At 43.5% G+C, this 19,758-nt stretch overlaps 1 protein-coding gene across 5 annotated transcripts in view; it reads left to right on the top strand.

Annotated features, from left to right (window-relative positions):
* NRG1 (neuregulin 1) overlaps positions 1-19,758 on the top strand; it is a 448,500-nt gene that overhangs the window by 274,935 nt on the left and 153,807 nt on the right. For 2 of the 5 annotated variants that reach the window (XM_086868217.1, XM_086868216.1), the window contains exon 1: positions 202-697. The exons of 1 other annotated variant lie outside the window; for it this stretch is intronic. In XM_086868217.1, the coding sequence (XP_086724343.1) occupies positions 478-697 (220 nt within the window). In that variant the 5' untranslated portion in view covers positions 202-477. Of the gene's footprint in view, positions 1-201; positions 698-19,758 lie in introns of those variants that run through there. 2 more of the 5 variants (XM_086868219.1, XM_086868221.1) reach the window with 2 other exon arrangements.

The following is a 19,758-nucleotide window of genomic DNA, read 5'->3' as shown; positions in this document are numbered from 1 at the left end:
CCGGGCTCTGCCCCTCGGCGGGCCCGCAGAGCCGCCCGCGCCCGCAGCGCGCCCCGGGCAGCGCCGGCCGGCGGGGCGGCTCCCGGCTGCAACACCGCCCCGTCCTGCCCTGCCCGGCCCCTGCCCGCCCCGCCCCGCCGGGGCCGCCGTGCCTGCGCCCTCCCCGGGGCTGGGGCTGGGGCCGGGGCCGCCCCGCACCCTGGGGGCCGTGCAGGCTCCTCCCGAGAGCCAGCCAGGGGTGCCCGGGGCGGGCGTTTGTGAGGCGTGTGCCGAAGGGGGTGTGTTTTTGGGCTGGAGTTTATTAGTAGTAGTAGTAAAGAAAGGAAAGCGGGGGGTGGGAAAAAAAAAAAAAAAAAAAAAAAGGGGGTGGAGAAGGAGGGAGGGGGGTGAAGGAAAAAAAAAAAAAAGGCCCGAAGAGGAGTTTCCGAAAACTTCCAAGGAACTCGCGGCTGCAAGTCCCAGCGGCAGGCAAGAGCGATGCTGGAGCCTCGGGCGCTCCGGGAGCCGACAGCGGCGGCGGTGGCGGCAGAGGGGGTGACCGCGGGGATGGCGGCGGCAGCGGGGAGCGCGGTGCCGGCCGGAGCCGGGATGGCCGAGAAGAAAAAAGCCGGCAGCGGCAGGAAGGGCAGGAAAGGCAAGGGGCCCGGCAAGAAGCCCGCTCCGCCGGAGGAGGGCGAGGCGCCCGGGTCCAGCACAGGTAAGCCCGTCGGCAGGTGCGGGGGCTGCCCCGAGCGGACCTTCCGCGGCCGCGGCTCCGCAGGCAGCGGGCACATCCCGGCGGGCGCCGCAGCCTGCCCGGCTCGGCGGAACCTCCGCGCCCCGCGGCGGCTGCTCACTGAGCTCCCGGAGCGGCGGCGCTGCCGGGAGCACCTCGGCTGTCCGACCGCGGTTCGGTCTGCTGCCCTATTTCCCTCCCGCTGGCCCCGAAATCCTGAGAGGCTCTCGGTCAGCTGTTGCTTTCTTCATATTTTTCCCCACCCCCCCTCCATTTTTTGGAGGGAGTGAGGCTATCTCTCCTATTACAAAACACATTTTCTGTTCTTTCCTTTCCCCAGGAATCACTTAGCATAGTTGAACAGATGGTCAACTTTCATATGGGGTATTTTGTCTAAACTTGCAGCTATTTACTCGGGGATGATCACAGAGGACATTTCTCTCACTTAGCAACACGTGTTGTTGTTCTCATGCCTCCTCAGTATTAAGCACAAGAATTCGTGCCAGTGATGCATGCCATGCCACGAGGACCCTTGTCCTCCGTAGGTGTCCAGAAGCAGGACCCAAAGGAAAGGGTCACAGCTGAGCGTGCTGCCCCGCTCGCCATAGTTACTTATCTTTGTCAGCCAAAGCCCCAGTCAGGATCAAGACTCCTAGTGCAGTACAAACATACATGAGTGCATGATGCTTTTCCTAGAGACCTTGTGTTTATGCCACCTAGTTTTTCACAAAGCCTAGCAGTATCTATGGATACCTTTAGCTTTTTGCAACATATAGCTGCAGTTACTGATCTCAAATTTCTTTGAATTCTTTGGGGGTTTTCTGAGAAATTGTTTTACAAGAAGCATGGGAAAAGCAGTCAATTGCCTGTGGTTTAGGTTTTTTGTTTGGTTGTGTATTTTCCCCCCTTTGTGTGTCTTCCTGTCCAAACAGCCAAATTAACATAAATCCCAGTAGGATAAAACTTCCTAAATATACCTACATTAATTTTGCTCAGTGCATCATGGCCAACATAGTGCTGCTCTTGACTTCAATCATCAGCCCACAGGGAGGATATGTGTGATTCAGCAGCAGCAGATATCCCTTTGGGCTACTAATTTTTTACAAACTAGCACTGCCCAATGCATACTCTTCTCTAGGTTGTTTGGAGACACAGCTTCTGCTCAGCAGTGGCTGTAAACAAGTTTCAGGTACAGGCAAGGAGGTTTCCCTTGTTAAGCTAAGATAGAGACAAGCACTTCTTTTGACCTTCTTTTTCTCTTTCAGCAGATTTTTATAATGCTGTTACACTATGCAAGCATTGTAAGCATCTCCTGCTAAAACTAACCACCCCAGCATTACAACATTAAAACCTCTAGCAAACTTATCTGTGACAACTGGGCTGTTTGAAGTGTTTGCGGGGCTTTTTGTTTGTTTTTGTGGCTGACAGCGAACAGGAAGACAGTGACAAGTTGGACAATTTGTGATAGGAAGGATCTGTCAATGAGGCACACATTTTCTCACTATGCATCTCAGGGTTTTATAGCATCCCATCCCATTTGTGTAGGAGAGATTTCTTTGTCCTGTTGAGCAGTTTTCCTTTTGCAGTGGTGCTGAGGGAGTAGTGAAAGGAGCTGTGAACCAGCAGACAGATTTTTTTGAGTAATCCAACCAAGTCATCTTTTAAACTAGGCAGAAATTTTTGGGAAGATGTAGAGGGGAGCTAGAATAACAGAGAAATCCATGCAGGTAAGCAGCATCTTTAGTTTAGGTATCTAAGTGTGGTTAACTCTCAGTTCTGGTGGTCTGATTATGTCTGCCATGGTGAGTGTTTTACCCGAAAATCTGAAGGGTAGCAAATGTAGATTGAGGTTCATCAAGGCAGGATTCAGAACATGCCAGCTTCTACGGCTTTGCTAAAACTCTAGAAGGCTAAGTCTTTACTAAGCCAAAATATGTCAATGTTTGAAAGAGAAAGAATCCACTTTTCTGGCAAGTGCTTACCTCAGGTCTCCAGAGCACCGGTATGTTTTTATAGGTATGAAAGAGTACCGCCTTCATCCATACCTGACATTACTAGTCAAAAGTTTCCTGTGTGGGCAAGAACTGAACATTCTTCTGTCTTATGTAATAAAAATCCCATTCCTTCCAAGATGAGTGTATGTTGCAGGATAGTCCACATGTGTAGCTAATCCATGTAGTCTGTCTAATGTGAAAATGAAATACAGCATAATTCATGACTGTAAATTTGACTCAGAATCAGATAATGTTGCACTGGCACTGTAACTCAGATTTTATCTAATCTGTTGCTTAAGGGTATTATCTAGTTTGAGGGGCATTTACAACTAGTACTGATACTTAGAAGAGAAAGAGAAGAAAGAGTGGTTAATATAAAAAGGTAAGAAGACAGTAATTTTGCATTTCGAGCCTTGGGCTTTCATTCTCTCTGTTCAAGCATATTAGAGCTTGAATTAATTACTAGACTACTACTAGTCTACTCATACTGATTAAGTACTGATTAAGACATATGATAAGTACTGACAGTATGGGGACTGGAGACACTCTGAAAGCCACCTGACATTGACAGGACCACAGTTTTACTTTTTGCTAATACTGTTTTGCAGCGTACCTGTTGTCATTTGGTGTGTTTAGGGTGTGCGGTCTGGGAGGTTATGAAACAGTTTTGATTTTAGTTACCTGCCTTCTTTACTTGAACTGTGTCAGGAATTAGCTACTCTGCTGTGTTCCTGTCTGTGAGGAGTTTTCATCCACTTACGGTCTTCCTTATGAAGAACAGTGGCTTGCAGACAGTCCTCAGTTTTAAGATCTGGTACAAGCACAGAAATCCTTCTTGCAACTTAGTTTGCTTTTGGCTGTCAAAGTCATATCATTTGCACTCCAATCCTGGGTCTGGAAGCATTGGTAGCTTCTCAATGTGTTGGGATTCAGCTTTGCTACTTGGGAAGAAAGCGTATGAGAAAACCTTTCATATTCTCTCATAATGTACCCAGAAACTCCTGAACTGCTGTTGGAGAAGAAAGTTAGTTATGGGTGGGGGGGGGATGGGGGCGAGGGGGAAAGATGAAGGAGGTTTGGCCTTCTCTGCTCACCAGCACAGTGGTAACACAGAAAAAAAATCTTCATGTTTTCCATTGTCTAGGTGGAGTCTGGGCTCTGTTAAAAAGTTTGGGGAGATCCATATTGCTATGATTTCCTTGTCACTAAAATTTGGAACATTTACTCCCCCTTGCTACAAGTGGTCTTGAATAAACTGTTACTATCTGGCTTCTGTCAAGACCAGAGTGACTGTATCTTCCTTCAGCAGGGCACTCTGGATTATGATAAATACAAGGCATGGAAAACCGAACAGGCAGTATTATAAGTGGACAGAAGCTTTCAGCTTTTCTCCAAGTTATGTCACTGAACTGCCATGCCAACTGAGTGTGCAGACAGGCTCAACAAATCTGCCAGCAGGGCTTCTAGGGCATTGCCAGCACACTGAAAATACATCCAGCCTGAGCAGAGAAAACTTAAGCAGGAACGCTGAGGTTGGGCACCGAGGTCTCCAGACTTGCCCCTCACACGGGCTCTGCTCCTGATTTAACGTGATGTTAGAGCAGGAGCACAGGGCCTGGAAATAGGCCCTTGACCCTGTGTCAGCCCAACCTTCTGCCTACCCAACTTTAGTGCTGGACTGTGTAACATGGGGCTACTGCACAGAGACAAAGAGTCAGCCCTGGAAAAAATCCCTCTGTGGAAGATGTGTTTTTGTCAGTAAGGTGGGGTACCCATGCATCTGCCCAGCCCCTAAATTGTTTCCAGACATCTTTGGGAATATGAGTTTTAAGGTGGTTTTGCTTAGCAGAGAAGACTAGGGTGAGGTTGCTGGGCTTGAAAGGATGAAGTGTGAGAAGATGTGAAGCCTTTCTGAGGAGAACACCTTTTCTGAGAACACACCTGTGTGCGAAGACTCGACAGTGCTGCAAACTCTAGCCTTGGGTTTTGTCAGCTGCTCTCTAGTGGTAGGAAGAGCAAGGCTTCACAAGCATCTGGTGCCAAAACACAGAGGAGGAAGAGGGAAGAGCATCAAATGGGTCTCAATCATCCTTTCAGTGAAGTAACCTCTGCACTAGCAGAGCCTAAAGTAGAGAGGCTGTGGTCATTGACATAGAAAATAAGTATCTCCTGGTCGGTTTGATTTAGAATTAGATAAAATGACAGGGCTTGGAGACTGCTTGACAGAATAAGCAGCAGAAAGTTCAGATGGGATGTGTATGGCTGAGCAGAACTCTATAATGACTGTATCCTGGAAGCAGGCTTGGTTGCCAGAGGAAGAAATGGTTTTGATCATATTAAAGACCAAGCTGCAGGTTGGGAGGATTAGAGCACAGTCTGAGAGTTGCTAAGTTTAAACTGATATTCAATAGTCATACAGAAATATCAGAAGTCTGATCACTGTTTCAGCATGAATTGAAGACAAGAATCTGGGAGATGGAATGAAAGTTGTGATATCGGACAAAACCAGTCCACTTCTAGAGGTGAACTCTTGCTTAGAAGGAGTGACAACTTCTTTTGGTGTTTCCAGTCCAAAATATTTATGTGCTACTGGTATGCTTGTACATTTTTCAGTGAGGAAAGCCTCTCTACCTGTGTGCAGTGCCTGCATTCTCCAAACATTCCACACAATCTTTAGGGCAATTTTGAGAGTGAATCCTTTAAAAAGCATGTGAGTGCATTCATGTTTTTTTTTAATAAATGAGATTAGTCACCATTCAAACTTTTTTGAATTAACACTACAAGTCCTACTTGACTGCAGCCATGGGAATGCAAACAGATTGGTGAGAACATACCAGTACAGTTGTCCAGTAAATACTGCATGTGTATTGAAAGGCATTCCCCTGTGAAATAAGCCCAGAAACTGTTCTGAACTTTGTGCAAATATTGATGGCTGGGGAAAGCTGAACAAAATTCTTATCTTTCGTGTAGAAATGCCAAAGCCTGCTAAGCTATGCACGGATTTTAAAACTTTAACCTCTGGCAAAGCTTGTGAGCTAACTCTTAAATCTGAGTTTGTCTATTTGTAACTATGGGCTTCTCAGATTTCTGGAAAGGCAGTAAGTGAAAAACGGGGGCAGGGGGTGGGGGGGGGAAGGTTGAATGATGCAGTTTGAAACTGCACTTATAACTAAAAAAGAAAAAAGATCCTATGCAGCTGATTTTCAGAATACTTCAGCACTCACTATTCGGGGCAGCTCGTTCTTCATCTCCTCTACTGAATCAGAGTCACTTAGTTTTCATAAAAACTTTTTGGGCGCTTGGTTTGTGAATGCCTGGCCATGGAGGGTCTTTGACAACACATTCGACTTTAGGCACCTAAGTGGCAATTAGTTATTTTTAAAGTAAGGCGAGTTACATGCGGAGCTGTGGAAAACTTTCTTCCAAGCATCTCTGTTCATGTACCTCCTCCCTTTCACTCTATCTACAAGCATCTGATAGCCCTTTGAGGCAGGTGGTAATAACCTAAAGCAAAACAGTGGAGAACAATTGTGTCTCAGGGTGTCAGGATCTGGAAATGCTATGAATTCTTACCAAATCAGTGTTTTGCTAACATTCCAAAAGTAACAAGAGTGAATGTGCCTTTAACAGTACTGATAGTTTATCGTGTTCCGTTATGATACAAGAAAACAAACCAAGTGTCAGTATTTCGTATGAGTCATTCTAGTGGTGCGAAGAGCTGTTCGAACGTGCTTGAGGTGGTTGAGTTAACCCTCAGTTGCTACTTCAAGTACGCGGAGCCCTGGTTTCGGCGGGGGAGGGGGTCTTGTTGCAGGTCTAGAAAGCCCACAGCGTCAGGCTTGTGTCGGGAGAGTGGCGGTACCGGCGCCGGGGATGCGGCGGCGCAGCAGGGGCAGCGCAGCGGAGAGAAGAGGCAGATTGCGGGGCTTGCGTGCGGAGGCGCCCATGAAAGTGCTGCTTTAAAAAGAAGCAGAGCAAGCGAACTAGCAGTGAAAGGGGGAAAGGGCCGCTGGTGACCTGCCGGGAAGGGGCGAGGGGCTGGTCTCCAGCGGAGGGTGCGGGTTTGCTGGCGGTGCCCGCGGCGGCCGCCAGGGGGAGCGGCGGGAGCGCTGCTGCCCGCGGCTGAGCCGCAGCGGGACGGAGCCGCAGCCGCCCGCAGCCGAGTGGTTCTAGCGGGGCTTGTCAAGGCTGTTGTGCCGAAGGTCGGTGGATGTGCGGTGATCAGGCAGAGAAGCTGTAGAAGTGGGAGACTTTGGTCCTGAAAAACACTCTGCTCTGATCTCATACAATGTGAGGATGAAATCGTCTAATGTGAGGTCACAGGGATGCTTTTCTTTGATTTCATTCTCTCGCTTCTTCCTTTCCTACCACACTTCCTCTATCCCTTTTCTTCCCTTCCTTTGTCCTTTCTCTCTTTCCTTTCTTCTTTTCATCCAGCTCTTCTGCCATCCTTTTATGCATTCCTTTTTCCCCTTCTTCCATATTTATCTTTCTTCCTCCATTCCTTCATTTTTCTTACTTCTCTGTTATCCCTCCATCCTCTTCTTTCTTTACTTCCTCCTTCTTCCAGTGCATCCCATCTGCTCTCTTTCTGTTAATGAAGGAAAACAAACCAAAACAAAAAACAAAACAATAAAAGGAAAGTAAACCAAGTTATTTCATAAGGGACTGATAGAGATCTTTAATATAACCTCCTGTCTGGAGTAACTGCTAGTTTTTAATTTGTGCACAGAATACTACTTGTGTCTGGTTTTGTGTTTCTGGTTGTGTAATTTTCTGTGGGAGCATTAGATTTGGGGAGAAATTGACCGTGTTATGTAGTTTGTTCACTATGGGCCATTTGAAGCCTAGCTCCTACAACCAAGTCCACAGGCTTCACAGGTCAGGGAGGAAGAGGGAGATGTTAATCCACTTGTGACTGTTCACTTGGGAGTCTTTGCTCACTCTCTTTGTGAATCTCTTCCTCAGGTTTTATGAGCTGGTGGTCCTTCCACCTCTGTAAGCAGGGGGAATCCAGGTCGGGGAGTTTGGGCTTGGCATTCAGACATGGACTCAGGCTGAGCCTTCCTCAATGCCTTTCTTCTGCATTAACTGCTTTCATTTCAGCCTTGAGTCAACCACATGCCATGTCCTATGTCTAATGGTTAATCCCTTTGAAGACAGTTACCAAAGCATACTTAAAGTGACTTAAACAGAGTCCCTGGTAACATCTAGTTGTGGAGGTGATAGATAGGGGTTGTTATCACTGCTATTACTGCCAGAAGAGTTAAATTCTAAATCAAAATATTGGGAGACTCTGTGTGTGTGTGTGTGTGTGTATAAGCACATTCAGGTGTGATGTTTTAGTGGGTTTTTTGGCTTCTACATTTATAATCTATTCAGTTTTCCTTTGGGGAAGTCCACTGAAAAGAGAAAAAAGGGGCTGTTCTATTAATGCTGTATCACACCTGTGTACAAAACAGCACTGAAAACTGATCTGAATTATTGTACTATATCTGGAATGGGTGGTCCTATTATTCTGTGAATATATTTTTGCTTGTCCTCTTGAATTGCGTCAAATAAACTGGTGTTGTGTCATCACAGCCAATGAGCTCTAGCTGAAATCTCTATCCTTCAAACTGCTCTCTGTGGAAAAAGCTCCCATTACCTAGGATCATACATACAGTCTTTGTATGTTTAAGGTCACAATAGATCAGGCTGATCAAAAAGAAAGAAGAAGCCAGAGTCTCCTGACTCTCAGTCCAACCTCTTCTTTCAAACCACTCTGATTTCTAACACGTGGCCATAACACAGAAGTATCACAAACCTGTCACTTGCTCTTTCCTTTATTTTTCTTTTTTTTAATGTCAAAAAGATTCCTTTCCCTTTATGAAAATAAGTTTCTTGGAGGGCACTAAGCATTGTTGATATGTCTACTGCAGGGGAGATAGAAAGAAGACAGGTCTTTTTAGGTAGCAGGTACATTGCTGTCCCACTGCAACTATGCAGCCTGCCCTAGGCTGGGGCAGTTTCCACAGTGTGAATATGGGGATGAAGGCCATTGGAGATGTCAACTGTGCCATTGTGCCAGGGAGAGTCACTGGCAGGATTTGAAAAACCCTCTGAGAAAAGGTTTTATTAGAAAAGTTTTCCAGCAGGCTGCTTCCACGGACAGTATGTACCTTTGCAAGAATGAAAGAGAAACCTCCCATGCAGAGCTTCCCCATTCAAGTGGGAACAATATGACCTGTGAAAATTGGTGTCCCAGGGCAGCTAGTGCCTCCTTCTTGTTTCTGCCCACTGCTGTACTTCTGCAACGATCCATGCCAGCTTTAGAGCAGCATCCTGATCATCTCAAGAGAAGTTACATTAGGACAAGTTAGCTAAGCCTTTGAAAAACGAACCTGAAAACATAGTAGCTGCTAGGTGACCCTGTTCTTGGAAAGAGTGGACTGGAAATGCAGAAGTAGAAACTGCCCTGTAAAGAGGGTCTTCACTGTCAAGCTGTGACTAATGCAGCTGCTAGTGCACTTGTGGGGTTAGTTAAAAGGCAGCGCTTTTAAAAGTCAGGGCAGTTGTGCAGTGAAAGAACTTGCCTGGGCATGTGGAGGATTTCTGTCCCTCATAGCATCTGAGATGAGGATTGGCATAATTTTTGAAAGATGGGCTATAGTTCAACCAGAAGGTATGGGATGAATGCAGAAATTACTGGGTGAGGTGTTTTTTTCTGTTACAAGCTTCTAGTCTGGCAGACATTCTGAGCCATTCTAAGTGTTGTAGATTCCAACAGTCCTAGCCCAATCTTTTTTATCTTGGTACATTTTGATTTAAATGCAACTTTGACTTAAGCATGTTGCTCATGGCATGTGAGAAGGCACTGCCAATGTACGAAAGGCTAACTGCAAATGCTGGATGATAAGATGAAATGTGGAAAAAAAGAAACTTATTATCAACCAGGCTGAAACTGATGTTAAGCACAGGTTTTCCTGGCTTTATGAAGTGCCAGGAAGGTCAGAAATTGGAAAAATATTTCAGAGCAATAACAGCAAACTGAAGCTTCAGCAGGAAGGTTTTTGGAACAAGGTCAGAGAGAGGGATTTAAAATAGACAACTGTCCTGTTAACTCAGGTCCATTGCTAGGTTATTTGGCATTGATATGCCTTGGTTACTTTTCCTGTCTCTAGGTGAAGATGTCTTTCATCCCACACTGTCCTCACACTTAGAGTGAAGGCCACGTCACCTGGGTGAGGAGCCTCTTTGTAGGGACCATCCTACCCCATCATCACTCATTGTAGCTGCAAGGTCCCTATTGAACTCATGTCAATTCCATAAATGCCAAAACTCTCTGATCTCAGCACCAGCGTTCTTCCTTCCATCCCCAAATTTCCTGTCTTCTCTCATCCCTTCTCGCACTCACACCTGACTCTTAGAAGCTGATAGCAGTAATCAGGCCAGTTTCCAGGCCTGGAACAATCCAGTTTCTAGGCAGATTGCATAAGGGGAATCAATTCTTTGGCTGCAGTTTGAGTTGTACCTAACATCAGGATGAAGCTTGTTGTTAAGATAATGTCACTTCAGTCCACAAAAAAAGACCAAAGGAGGGGATATAATTTCTAAGAGATGTTGAGAGAGAAGTAGCTTCATCTAGGTACTTAGTTTTGAAGGTATGGAATTAATTGCACAGATGCTGCCAGTGGCATTGCTTCCTCTTGGGGGGAGGTTTTCCCTTCTCTCATGTTACACAGATAACCAAATATCTTTAAGCAGGCCATCCTAGGTGTCCTTTGGCAAGTCCCAAAAGGGCCAGGTAAAAATGCAGTTAAAGACACTGCAAATTATTTAAACTGAGGATAACTGAAGGACTTCTGTCCCACAAAAGCTGTTTTTGAAAGAAATTGATATAATGCACTGTATTATGTCTGCTGGCCAAGAGGTAACAGGCAGAGAAAGATAATTAAATCGAACATCTAATGTTTGTTGTCGGGGTTAGTGGTTAACTCATCTGATGTGTGAAATGGGGTACCTGTATGTTTGGAATTGTTTTGGCATCTTTTTCATTTTACCCTCTTGATAACAGCAAGGTGATAGCTTTTACTCATTCTATTCTAAACTACTTAGCTTTCACAAAGAGAAGGCAAATTCTTCATTTCTTTTTTCTCAAGTCTTGCTAGAGCAACATTAGTGTAAACATATATGTGGACTTGTGCACACACATGCACTCCAGTCCATCACAACTGCAGCAAGAGAGGAGTTGATTTGAATTTCAAGACCTCCTAGAGATATATTGCAACACAGAATTTATCCACTGGGGAAGTGTCAAGAAAAGGAAAGACTTCTTTTTTTGAGACATTTTTAACTCACAGTTCCATAAAAATGATGGAGCACCTGGAAAGACCTCCTTGGGGAGCAGTCCTGTGAAATATGCCAACAGCTGGATGGCACAAATTTGGAAAACGTTGCTGTTCTTAAAGAACAGAACTGAAACCTCTATGAGAAGACAGTGTATTTTCCAAAATAACACTTTAAATTCTGTATTAATGTTATAGAGAGGAACAAATGCATGCATCGTCTTTTGATAATGCAGGGAAACAAGCTTTTCATGGAAAAGCAAAAATCTCACATGGCTCATCAGGGAAGAGTAGAAATGTCCAAATGAGTTTACTTTTATTTATTTTTTTTAAAGCTGCAGTTGGTTAACAACTCTCTTAACAGATTAAAGCAGCCTTAGAATTGCCTTGTTTCATGGCACATTTTATAATGTTTCTCACTATCACTAGTTTCATGGCAAAGCTCAGTTCATTTCATATCAATGTCAAAGGCTCCAGGCACAAAGAAGAGCTATAAATCACTTTGGAGTTGAGGGATAAAGAACAACTTCAGGCATTAAGAACTGAAATTAGTTTGTGAGGCTACCTCCATTCAGAAAACCATGGTGACTGCTGGCTCTAAAGCGGGGAGTAGGTAAGATAAAAAGCATGAGACAGGATTACGCTCACCGTGTTTGCACATCTTCTCCTGACCATCCACAGGGCACACGTCTGTCCAGTAAGACTGCTTGAGGGTTTTCCATCACTGTTCCAGTGGAAAGTCCCACCTCACCAGACCCAGGTCCTGCCTAGGAGCCTGTGGAGGTTTCCATCCACCTCCAAACCGCACCAGAGGAACAAGAGGCAGCTTTTGAGTCTGCATCACACCACAAAGGCTCCCAAGCATCTCACCTACTTCCACTGCAGCTTGCTGACCTGTAGGGCTTTGCTATGTCCAAGGACATCTCAGACAATGATTGCTGGTTACTTCTTAGTTTTTTTCCTGTCACCCGTAATCAGCTGTAGCTGAAGATGGGATAGTAGGCTAGTCTAGCTTTTTGTCTGATCAGAATGGTCATTTTTGTATGGCAAAATATGCTTGAGGATGAAGTGAAGAATGGGCATGTGGGCCTACTTGACAAAAGAAATTATTGGGTGTGGAGGGTTTTTCAAACAAGAGGGAGGATTTACACTTGACCAGGAATGACTCTACCAGCATCTCAGAGCCCCTTCCTTAAGCAGTTGTCTATTTCTATCATGCTCTCAGTGCTCTGCTTCTGTCCTGTGTCTGCTATATCTCTTTCCTCAGAACAACCATCCACATTTCTAACTCAGTTCTTGCTTGGAACATACTGTATATAATGTTTCTAGGTAGGAATGTGGGGGTGGAAAGACTACATGAGGTCATAAAGTTTTTGTGGAGTTGCAATTTGATCCAAAAAGTGAATTACCAGGTGCTTCTTCAGAGAGGGACTGGGGGGTTATATTTAAATGCGTCATTTAGTAAGGCCTTTTATTCCAGAAGATAATACATTCCATTTATTCTCTAAATGTGCATTTGTTTTACCATAGCATAATTCTAAGATGATGTTTAAATTGATCAGTAGATTGAACTTAACAAAATAAGAAATTAGAAAAAAAATAGTAAGACAATGCTACATATAATTTTTCCTAAGAAATGGGATTTTACCAGACTACTGAGTAATAAAACCTTAAGAAGTCAATACATTTCTGATGTTCATTTTTATAAATTTACTGCTACATTGCAGAGAAGGGGGAGAAGAGGGGCATTGCTCCACTAATCAGCATGTGAACTCTCAGGGCCAGGGTGGGTATAGCATCATTCAGTAGGCTTTCGTCAAGATGGGTGGCAGAGAAGCTTTGTAATGCTCTGCAAATGTATGTGCTGTTGCTGAAATGGTTGTTACCTCTCAGGGAGGCTTCTTGTACCTGAAGGTTCCTATGAAAGGGCATTGATCTCCTGTGAGCTGTAAACAGGGGTGCAATGGGTCATGGCTTGGCTGGGAGGCTGCTGGCTCTTCTCTGCAGCAGACAGAGCTTCTGGAACACAGGTTGTATTTTATTTCTGCTGTGTTTCTGAACAGAACCACTGAGTGCTGCTCCCCTACCCACTTGTTCAGGCATTCAGCAGGGAGAATCAAATGCAAAAAATGGCTTGGAAGGCAAGAGTCTCTGGTCACTGGTCTGCTTATGCAGGGACACCTGGAAAGCTCATCCAAATGAGCTTTTAAAGTGCATAACATTAAGTCATTGGATCACCACTTGTGTTTTTTTATTATTTTTAGCTATAAACCAGAGAGAATTAAGATCACTATTTCTGAAGGTGTGTCCTCACCAGAGTGTAGTGGAAGTACTTTAGACTCAGACTTTGCATTAGTTTTGCAGTCTGTCCGTGTACCAGCAGCCCTAAAATGCCTTCCCCTTGCTGATGAACCCAGCATAATTTTCTAGCCCTAGTCAGGGGAAAGCAGACATGTAGCCTGCAGTGCTGCTGTGGTATTACACATGAGATGTTACCCAAAGTCAGGGAGAAGTCAGGTTGGGAGGACCATGTTCAAAGCGATGGGAGAAGTGTTTGGAAAGCAGGGACAGGACTGGAATTTGTGGACACTGAGCAGTGGGGAAATGAGTGAATAGAGACATCCTCAAGACCTGAAAAAGGAGGCAGGAGAGGGAGAACAGAGAACCTGGGGAGAAAAATGTTTCTGGGAGATAAGGCTGCAGGAAGAGTGGGGGAGAGACACACAGTCATTTTTTGGTTCAGTGCGAGACTGGAAGTTGGGAAAGGGGTGAAACTGAAATGTGACCGACCCACAACAGGGGTGGAATGAGTGGAACAGAGAAGGAAGGTGGCCTTGCAGGGGGAGGAAAAAATGCTGTCGATACAAATGGTGCTGGGCAGCCCTACTTCCCCTGGGGTGAGCGAACAAAGTGACTTCACTGACCACCCTCATCATCTTTTCCCTGCCTGCTTAGCCACGCTGTTGCCGTGCAGTGGCCATGGCAACCGAAGTTTCTGACTGGCTGTTCTAGGATGGTAGCTGGAGTGATAGTGGTAGTGAGTATTGACAGAGGGGAGGGGAAGGCAAGCAGCTGTGGAGCAGGGGAAGTTGCCTTCGTACAGTAATCGTCTTTGGCAGGTCAAGGGTGAACTGTGGCCTGCGGGAGTTGTACAATGCCCAAGGCTAGCAGAGCAGTGCTATAATAAACCCCAGATGTTTCCGCTATTTACAATGTATATGTTATGTTTAAACCTGAAAATGCATCCTAGGATCTGGTGGGTAGGGAAACAGTTATTAGCTGCTTGGAAATGACTTGCTGGTAATGTATCTGTTCCCCCCTGATATTAGCTGTTGCCTGTTTAAAATATAAATCTTCTAAGCAGAGACCCTCTTGAGCAGCCTCTTTGCCAAACCAGTGGTTCCATTTGGCTTCATGAGAAGGAGCATGGCTCTCCCTGACGGTTTCCTGGGAGGCTGCATCCTGGGCACGGCAGCCCTGGGAGCTGTGCTCACAGCCAGCGTGCCTTGGTGTGGGAGAGGCACCGCTGTCAGGCAGGGAGCGCAGCCAGCCACAGGTGTGCACTGAGCACTGTTTAATTTCCCCAGACTAATTATTTTAGAGCTGGGAGCCAGAACCCTTGTGGTATGTCATGGGCCACAGCACAACTTTGAGTAAGCATTTAAGAGAGGGATAGGATTTAGCTGATCGGGCTTTTATGCCAAAACAATTCCTTGTCTATAGGAGTAAATTAGTCAGCTAAGCTGTGAATTTGTGGCCAAATGGTTGCTTTGCACAGGACCCTCCAGGTGATCAATCCTACAGATGGTCCAGGCAAGGCACTCAAAATATTAACATTTAAAGTGAATGAGTTCAACTGTGGGAAGGCCTGGAGTGGAGGCTTCTGTTCAGAGATGAATCATTCTGAGTGAGTTATACCAAAGCCACACAAATTTGGAAGAGACATTTTCTCTTTGGTGTTTTATTGGATTTACCTAATCCGAGAAAAATGCACACCTTGAGTAAATCCTTAATAATTCCTCACACATGTCCCCTACCTGTCCTTGCTTCTCTGTCCACCAGTCGCACTGTGCCACATTCATGCACCTTGTGGGCACTTGTACAAAAGGGCTTGTCTGTACCCCTAACCACAGGGTATACTGAGACTAGCACTTTGTTTCAGGAGTGGAAGAGGAGTGCTTTAAGACAGGTTGTGCAAAAACATAGCCAAAGGTCAGATAACAGTTTGCAAGGAAAATGGCCAGAAGTTGAGTCCTCACCCAGACACACCAGTGTTGTGCTGAGAAACCATTTTGCCCAGGATACCTGGGATATGTGGGAGAGTGGAGTAGTCACATTACACAGCATTTGTCATGTCTTGATATGAGTTTTGGGTCTGCAAAGAAATGGATCTCATGGCTTGGGGAGAAAACAATGCTGTTTTTGAGGTTTTGTTGAATTTTTCTCCCTTATTTTCTGTTCCTACTCCAAACAGTCCCTGTGCAGCTACTCCATCACAAGTCTACTGTGACTTCTATTAAGGGCAATGTCTTTTCTTCCTGAGCTTTATTGTCCTCCCACATCCCACTTGCCTGCCTTAGAGTGATTTTCTCGAATGTTAGCCCTGATGGACAACTCCCTGCCTAGACATCCAGTTTTACAGTATTTCACATCACACCTCATAAGAAGGGATCCAGTGCAAGCATTCTGTGAGGCAGAGTGCCTGCATGATGATGTGGAGGACTCTCCGTACCTTTCGTTGATTCACTTGGACTCAGTATTGTGGGTGAAGGACCATTCATGTCAGTGGTTTCTAAAATGATACTCCAGTTTAAAATGCAGTTAAGCCACGTCAGTCAATGTGAATTCAGTGTCTGAGGTGGCTGAGTGTAAAATGACCAGAGTTCTGTGAATTCATATCCCACCCTACTAACTAGCTTCCCCACATGGAAAGTCAAATGTGTAAAAATGTTATTTTCCTGACATCTTTTTTGAATGTTAGACTTACCTGTTTTGATGATTGCAAAAAGGTTTTCTTAGTATTTCTCATGTAATTAAATGTGATGACCAAGTCACATTGAAATTGCTGAACAAAAGTTAAAATAGGAAAAAAAAGTATTTTTCTCTCTCAGTCTATGCCTAAAACTGAGGTGACTTCCTTTTTTCAGGATGTGATGGCCATTTACTCAAATGTGACTCATAAAGTCACTCCTAGTACTTACTTGTTTAGTGATCCTGTTGAGTCTGAATTGAAAACATGTTTTAATAAAATTTCTGCTTTTTTCCTCTCTTGGGGGTCTGGTAGATTCAGCTAATGCCAGGTCCTTGTCTTTTTCTGTATTTTGATCTTTATCTATCCCTCTGCAGAATAATCAATAAGATAACTAATACATCAGGTAACACATTATTTTCCAGCCTAAAATCGAAAATGTAAAAACTTATATTGTTCTTACAGAGATAGAATATCTTCAGAACTTGGAAAACTGGGTTGCCAAATTGAAATTAAGGGCTGTGCTTAATTAGAAATAATGGTGTCATAAGAGTTAGAAGCCAGTGACAATCTTTCTCCATATTTTTTTCCTTTTCTTTTTCTTTCTGGAGAAAGAATGAGGTATAAAAAAAGAAAAAGATGGTTAAAATCTGTTGTTTAAGTTCAGTGCTTCCTCTGATTACTCAAATAATGTTTTGATTTGGGAAAGAAGCCATGGGGATAAACAGCTGTCAAACATCTCAGTACTATCAAAAACAATGACATCTCCTGAGCACTGATAAATACTGAGGAATTAAATTACCTTTTTTTTTTTTTTTCTTTTTTCTTTTTTAATTTACTGAGAAAGCTTAGGATGAAAATATTGTGAGAAACAGGGTACCTGGCCCTGGAGCTATTTGCCTTTCTTGGTTTGGAAACTTTGGCTTCCATGATTATATTCTATGTTTGGTGTGTATTCAGTCAACCCTGGACAGGTCTGCAGGGAATACAGATGGAGGTGCTGTGCACTGCCAGCAGAGATGATCACTTTGTTGGTGATTTACTGGATTTAAATCCTCCTCCTCTATTCTCTCTCAACTCATGTCAGAGTTGTTGCTGAGAATCCCTGAACACACAGTGTGTGCTCACTTCCTCTTCCTCCATCACAAATAGCTTGATTGTTCCATAGGCTTCAGGAAAACACTAATTTGATGCTGCTTTTCCTCCATCTATGATCTGTTTGTTTACTACTGGAAATCCATGAAGCTCATGGAATAAGCAGTATGTAAAGAAATCAGGCCTGGAAACAATGTCTTGCAAAGTCCAAAGTATGCCTTAAAATCTTTCCAGGAATGATGATTAAAATCGAAAAATATGGTAGACTTTCAGTGTAATTATGTTGTTGGGTTTTTTAATTATGTATTTCAGCAATTGGGTCTTATGGCATCTTTCAGTAGCCAGATGCAAGTTGAGAATCAGTTAATACTCTGAGAACAGAATACTTATCATCTTCAAAGTATTTTGCTCTATTAATTGTTTCAATTTCTCCTAACCATAATGGTGTCCGACTTGGTTACTTCCTACAGAGAATTCCCTTTGTAGCCAGAAGGGGGACTCAGGATATTAAATTTCAGCAGATGCGGTGAACTCGTCCTTTATGTTCTTTTTTTCTGAATTGTTTTCTGATACTATTGTGATTCTTCCCTGACGTCTTCCATCAATCTTTTATGGCTCTTATTGTCATAGCTTTCATTATTATGTACTCAGCAGTGTGGGACAAATTCTGCAGAAGGAAATACTGAAATGGACATTTGGACATGTCTGGAACCAGGCTCCAGACCATCAGGAAGCAGTTTGGTGTATCACTTCTTTGTCTGTTTATCATAGGAGTTTTCAGCCCATGTGTTGCAGCATCTCCCCAGGGGTATATCTTCCCTCTGGTGTGTCAGTAGGATCCCAGATTGTAATTAATTAGGGAATATTCTGGCTGTTGTGATACTCAAACACAAGAGTGTGTGAGACCCAAGAAAGAATGCTGGTCTCCTCAATGGACTTCAGACCATTGTCCATCTCTTGACAAAAGAGAATAAATGAGCATTTCTAAGCAGAGGCCTGCATGTTGCTTCATGTATAGTGGAACAATCTGTGAGAGAATAGCCAGAAGTTAAAAAAAATCAAATACAAAACAAAGCAAGCAAACAATAAACAAACAAAACAAAACCAAATAATAATAATAATAATAAAAATTAACAAAGTAATGGTGTAACAACAAACAAAAACAAACAAACAAAAAACCTGTAGAAAAATCAAAGTATGTGGATCCATTATTTTAGGTAAATAGAAGACTCAGCTTTTGCACAGTAGCAAGGACTGAATTCTACCTGCCATTGGGTTTCTTGTGAGACAGCCCTGTTACCTGTTGTCATATCACCTTGTAGGACTGAGTCTTACTGGAAACTTAATACACATGGTAGTTCTGCTGTTGGGATTGCATACATATCCCTTGAAAACCCCTGTTTTTCAAACCCTTTTAGGATCAAGATTTTATCTCTGATTTTTTTTTTGTAATATGAGTTTCATTCTCATGTCTTCTAAAAAATGTGGACAAAAAAGATGACAGGCAACCCCCTAGAGTTTAACACAGATGGGGGGAAAGTTATGCATTCTGCCTGTTGTGTGCTATATCCAGTGAAAATCTATATTGTAATTTGACGTGATACCGTCTTTTTAGGATAATGTGGTTTTGTTTGGTTTATGAAAGACTGGTTTGTGGGGGATTTTTTGTTTTGTTGTTGGGTTTTTTGGTTGGTTTGTTGGGGAGTTGCATTTTTTTCTTTTTTCATCTTTTTTCTTCCTCTTTCTTCCTTTTCCTTCTTTTTTCTTATTTTTTCTCTTTTTTTTCCTTCTTTTTTCTTTTTCTCTTATTTTTTCTTCTTTCTTTCTCCTTTCTCTTTTTATTTCCTTTTTCTCTCTTTCCTTTTTCTCTTCTTTGTTTTTTGTTTTTTCATTTTTCCTTTTACTTTTTCCTTTTTCTTTTTCCTTTTTCTTTTTTCCTTTTTCTTTTTTTTTCTTTTTTCTTTTTTTTCTTTTTTTCTTTTTTTTCTTTTTTTTTCTTTTATTTCTCTCTTTTCTTTTTTTTTTCTTTTTTTTCTTTTTCTTTTTTTTTTCTTTTATTTCTTTTTTTTTCTTTTGTCTTTTTTTAAGGCTAGTCAAAGAAGGAAAAGACTGGCACTGTGTAAGAATTAGTTTGAACACTATGCAGGTAGCCCCTAAGGGAGATTTGAACCTGCTTTCATTCTTCATGAGCTCATCTAGCTTGGGGAAGCATCCTTCCTGTGCCTGATAAGGAGCAGCCCCTCCTCTAACAGATTTTGAAGTTATTTAATTCAGATAGCTTCAGAGAGACACCGTGGCCACATGTGATGAATCTGCAGAATTCATTTTATTTCTGGTTCTCCAAGAAATAGATAAGCAATCTGGCAGGCTGCTGCAGCGTGACACCAACACCACAGGGTGTTCTTGCTTTTCCTAGCCTGGACTTTTCCCTGAGGAGTTGTCTCAGGGTACTCCTGTGTGAGATTTCTTTCTGTTACTATAGTAAGGATTATGTAGATGGCTGCCTTCCTTGCAGCTCACCTGTCCAAACCTGTACAGAGCTGGTTTGAGGTCTGGTGTGACTCTGTGAAAGCAGCTTTGCTGCAGATTGTTTTGCAGTTGTTCTGTTAGTGCTCTTCAGTAATTTCTCAGCAGCAAAGCAAAATAAAACCACATTTT

This window comes from Cyanistes caeruleus, chromosome Z, assembly GCF_971803275.1.
Source record: "Cyanistes caeruleus chromosome Z, bCyaCae1.hap1.1, whole genome shotgun sequence".
Lineage (NCBI taxonomy): Eukaryota > Metazoa > Chordata > Aves > Passeriformes > Paridae > Cyanistes > Cyanistes caeruleus.
This window is presented reverse-complemented; position numbering and strand designations above follow the sequence as displayed.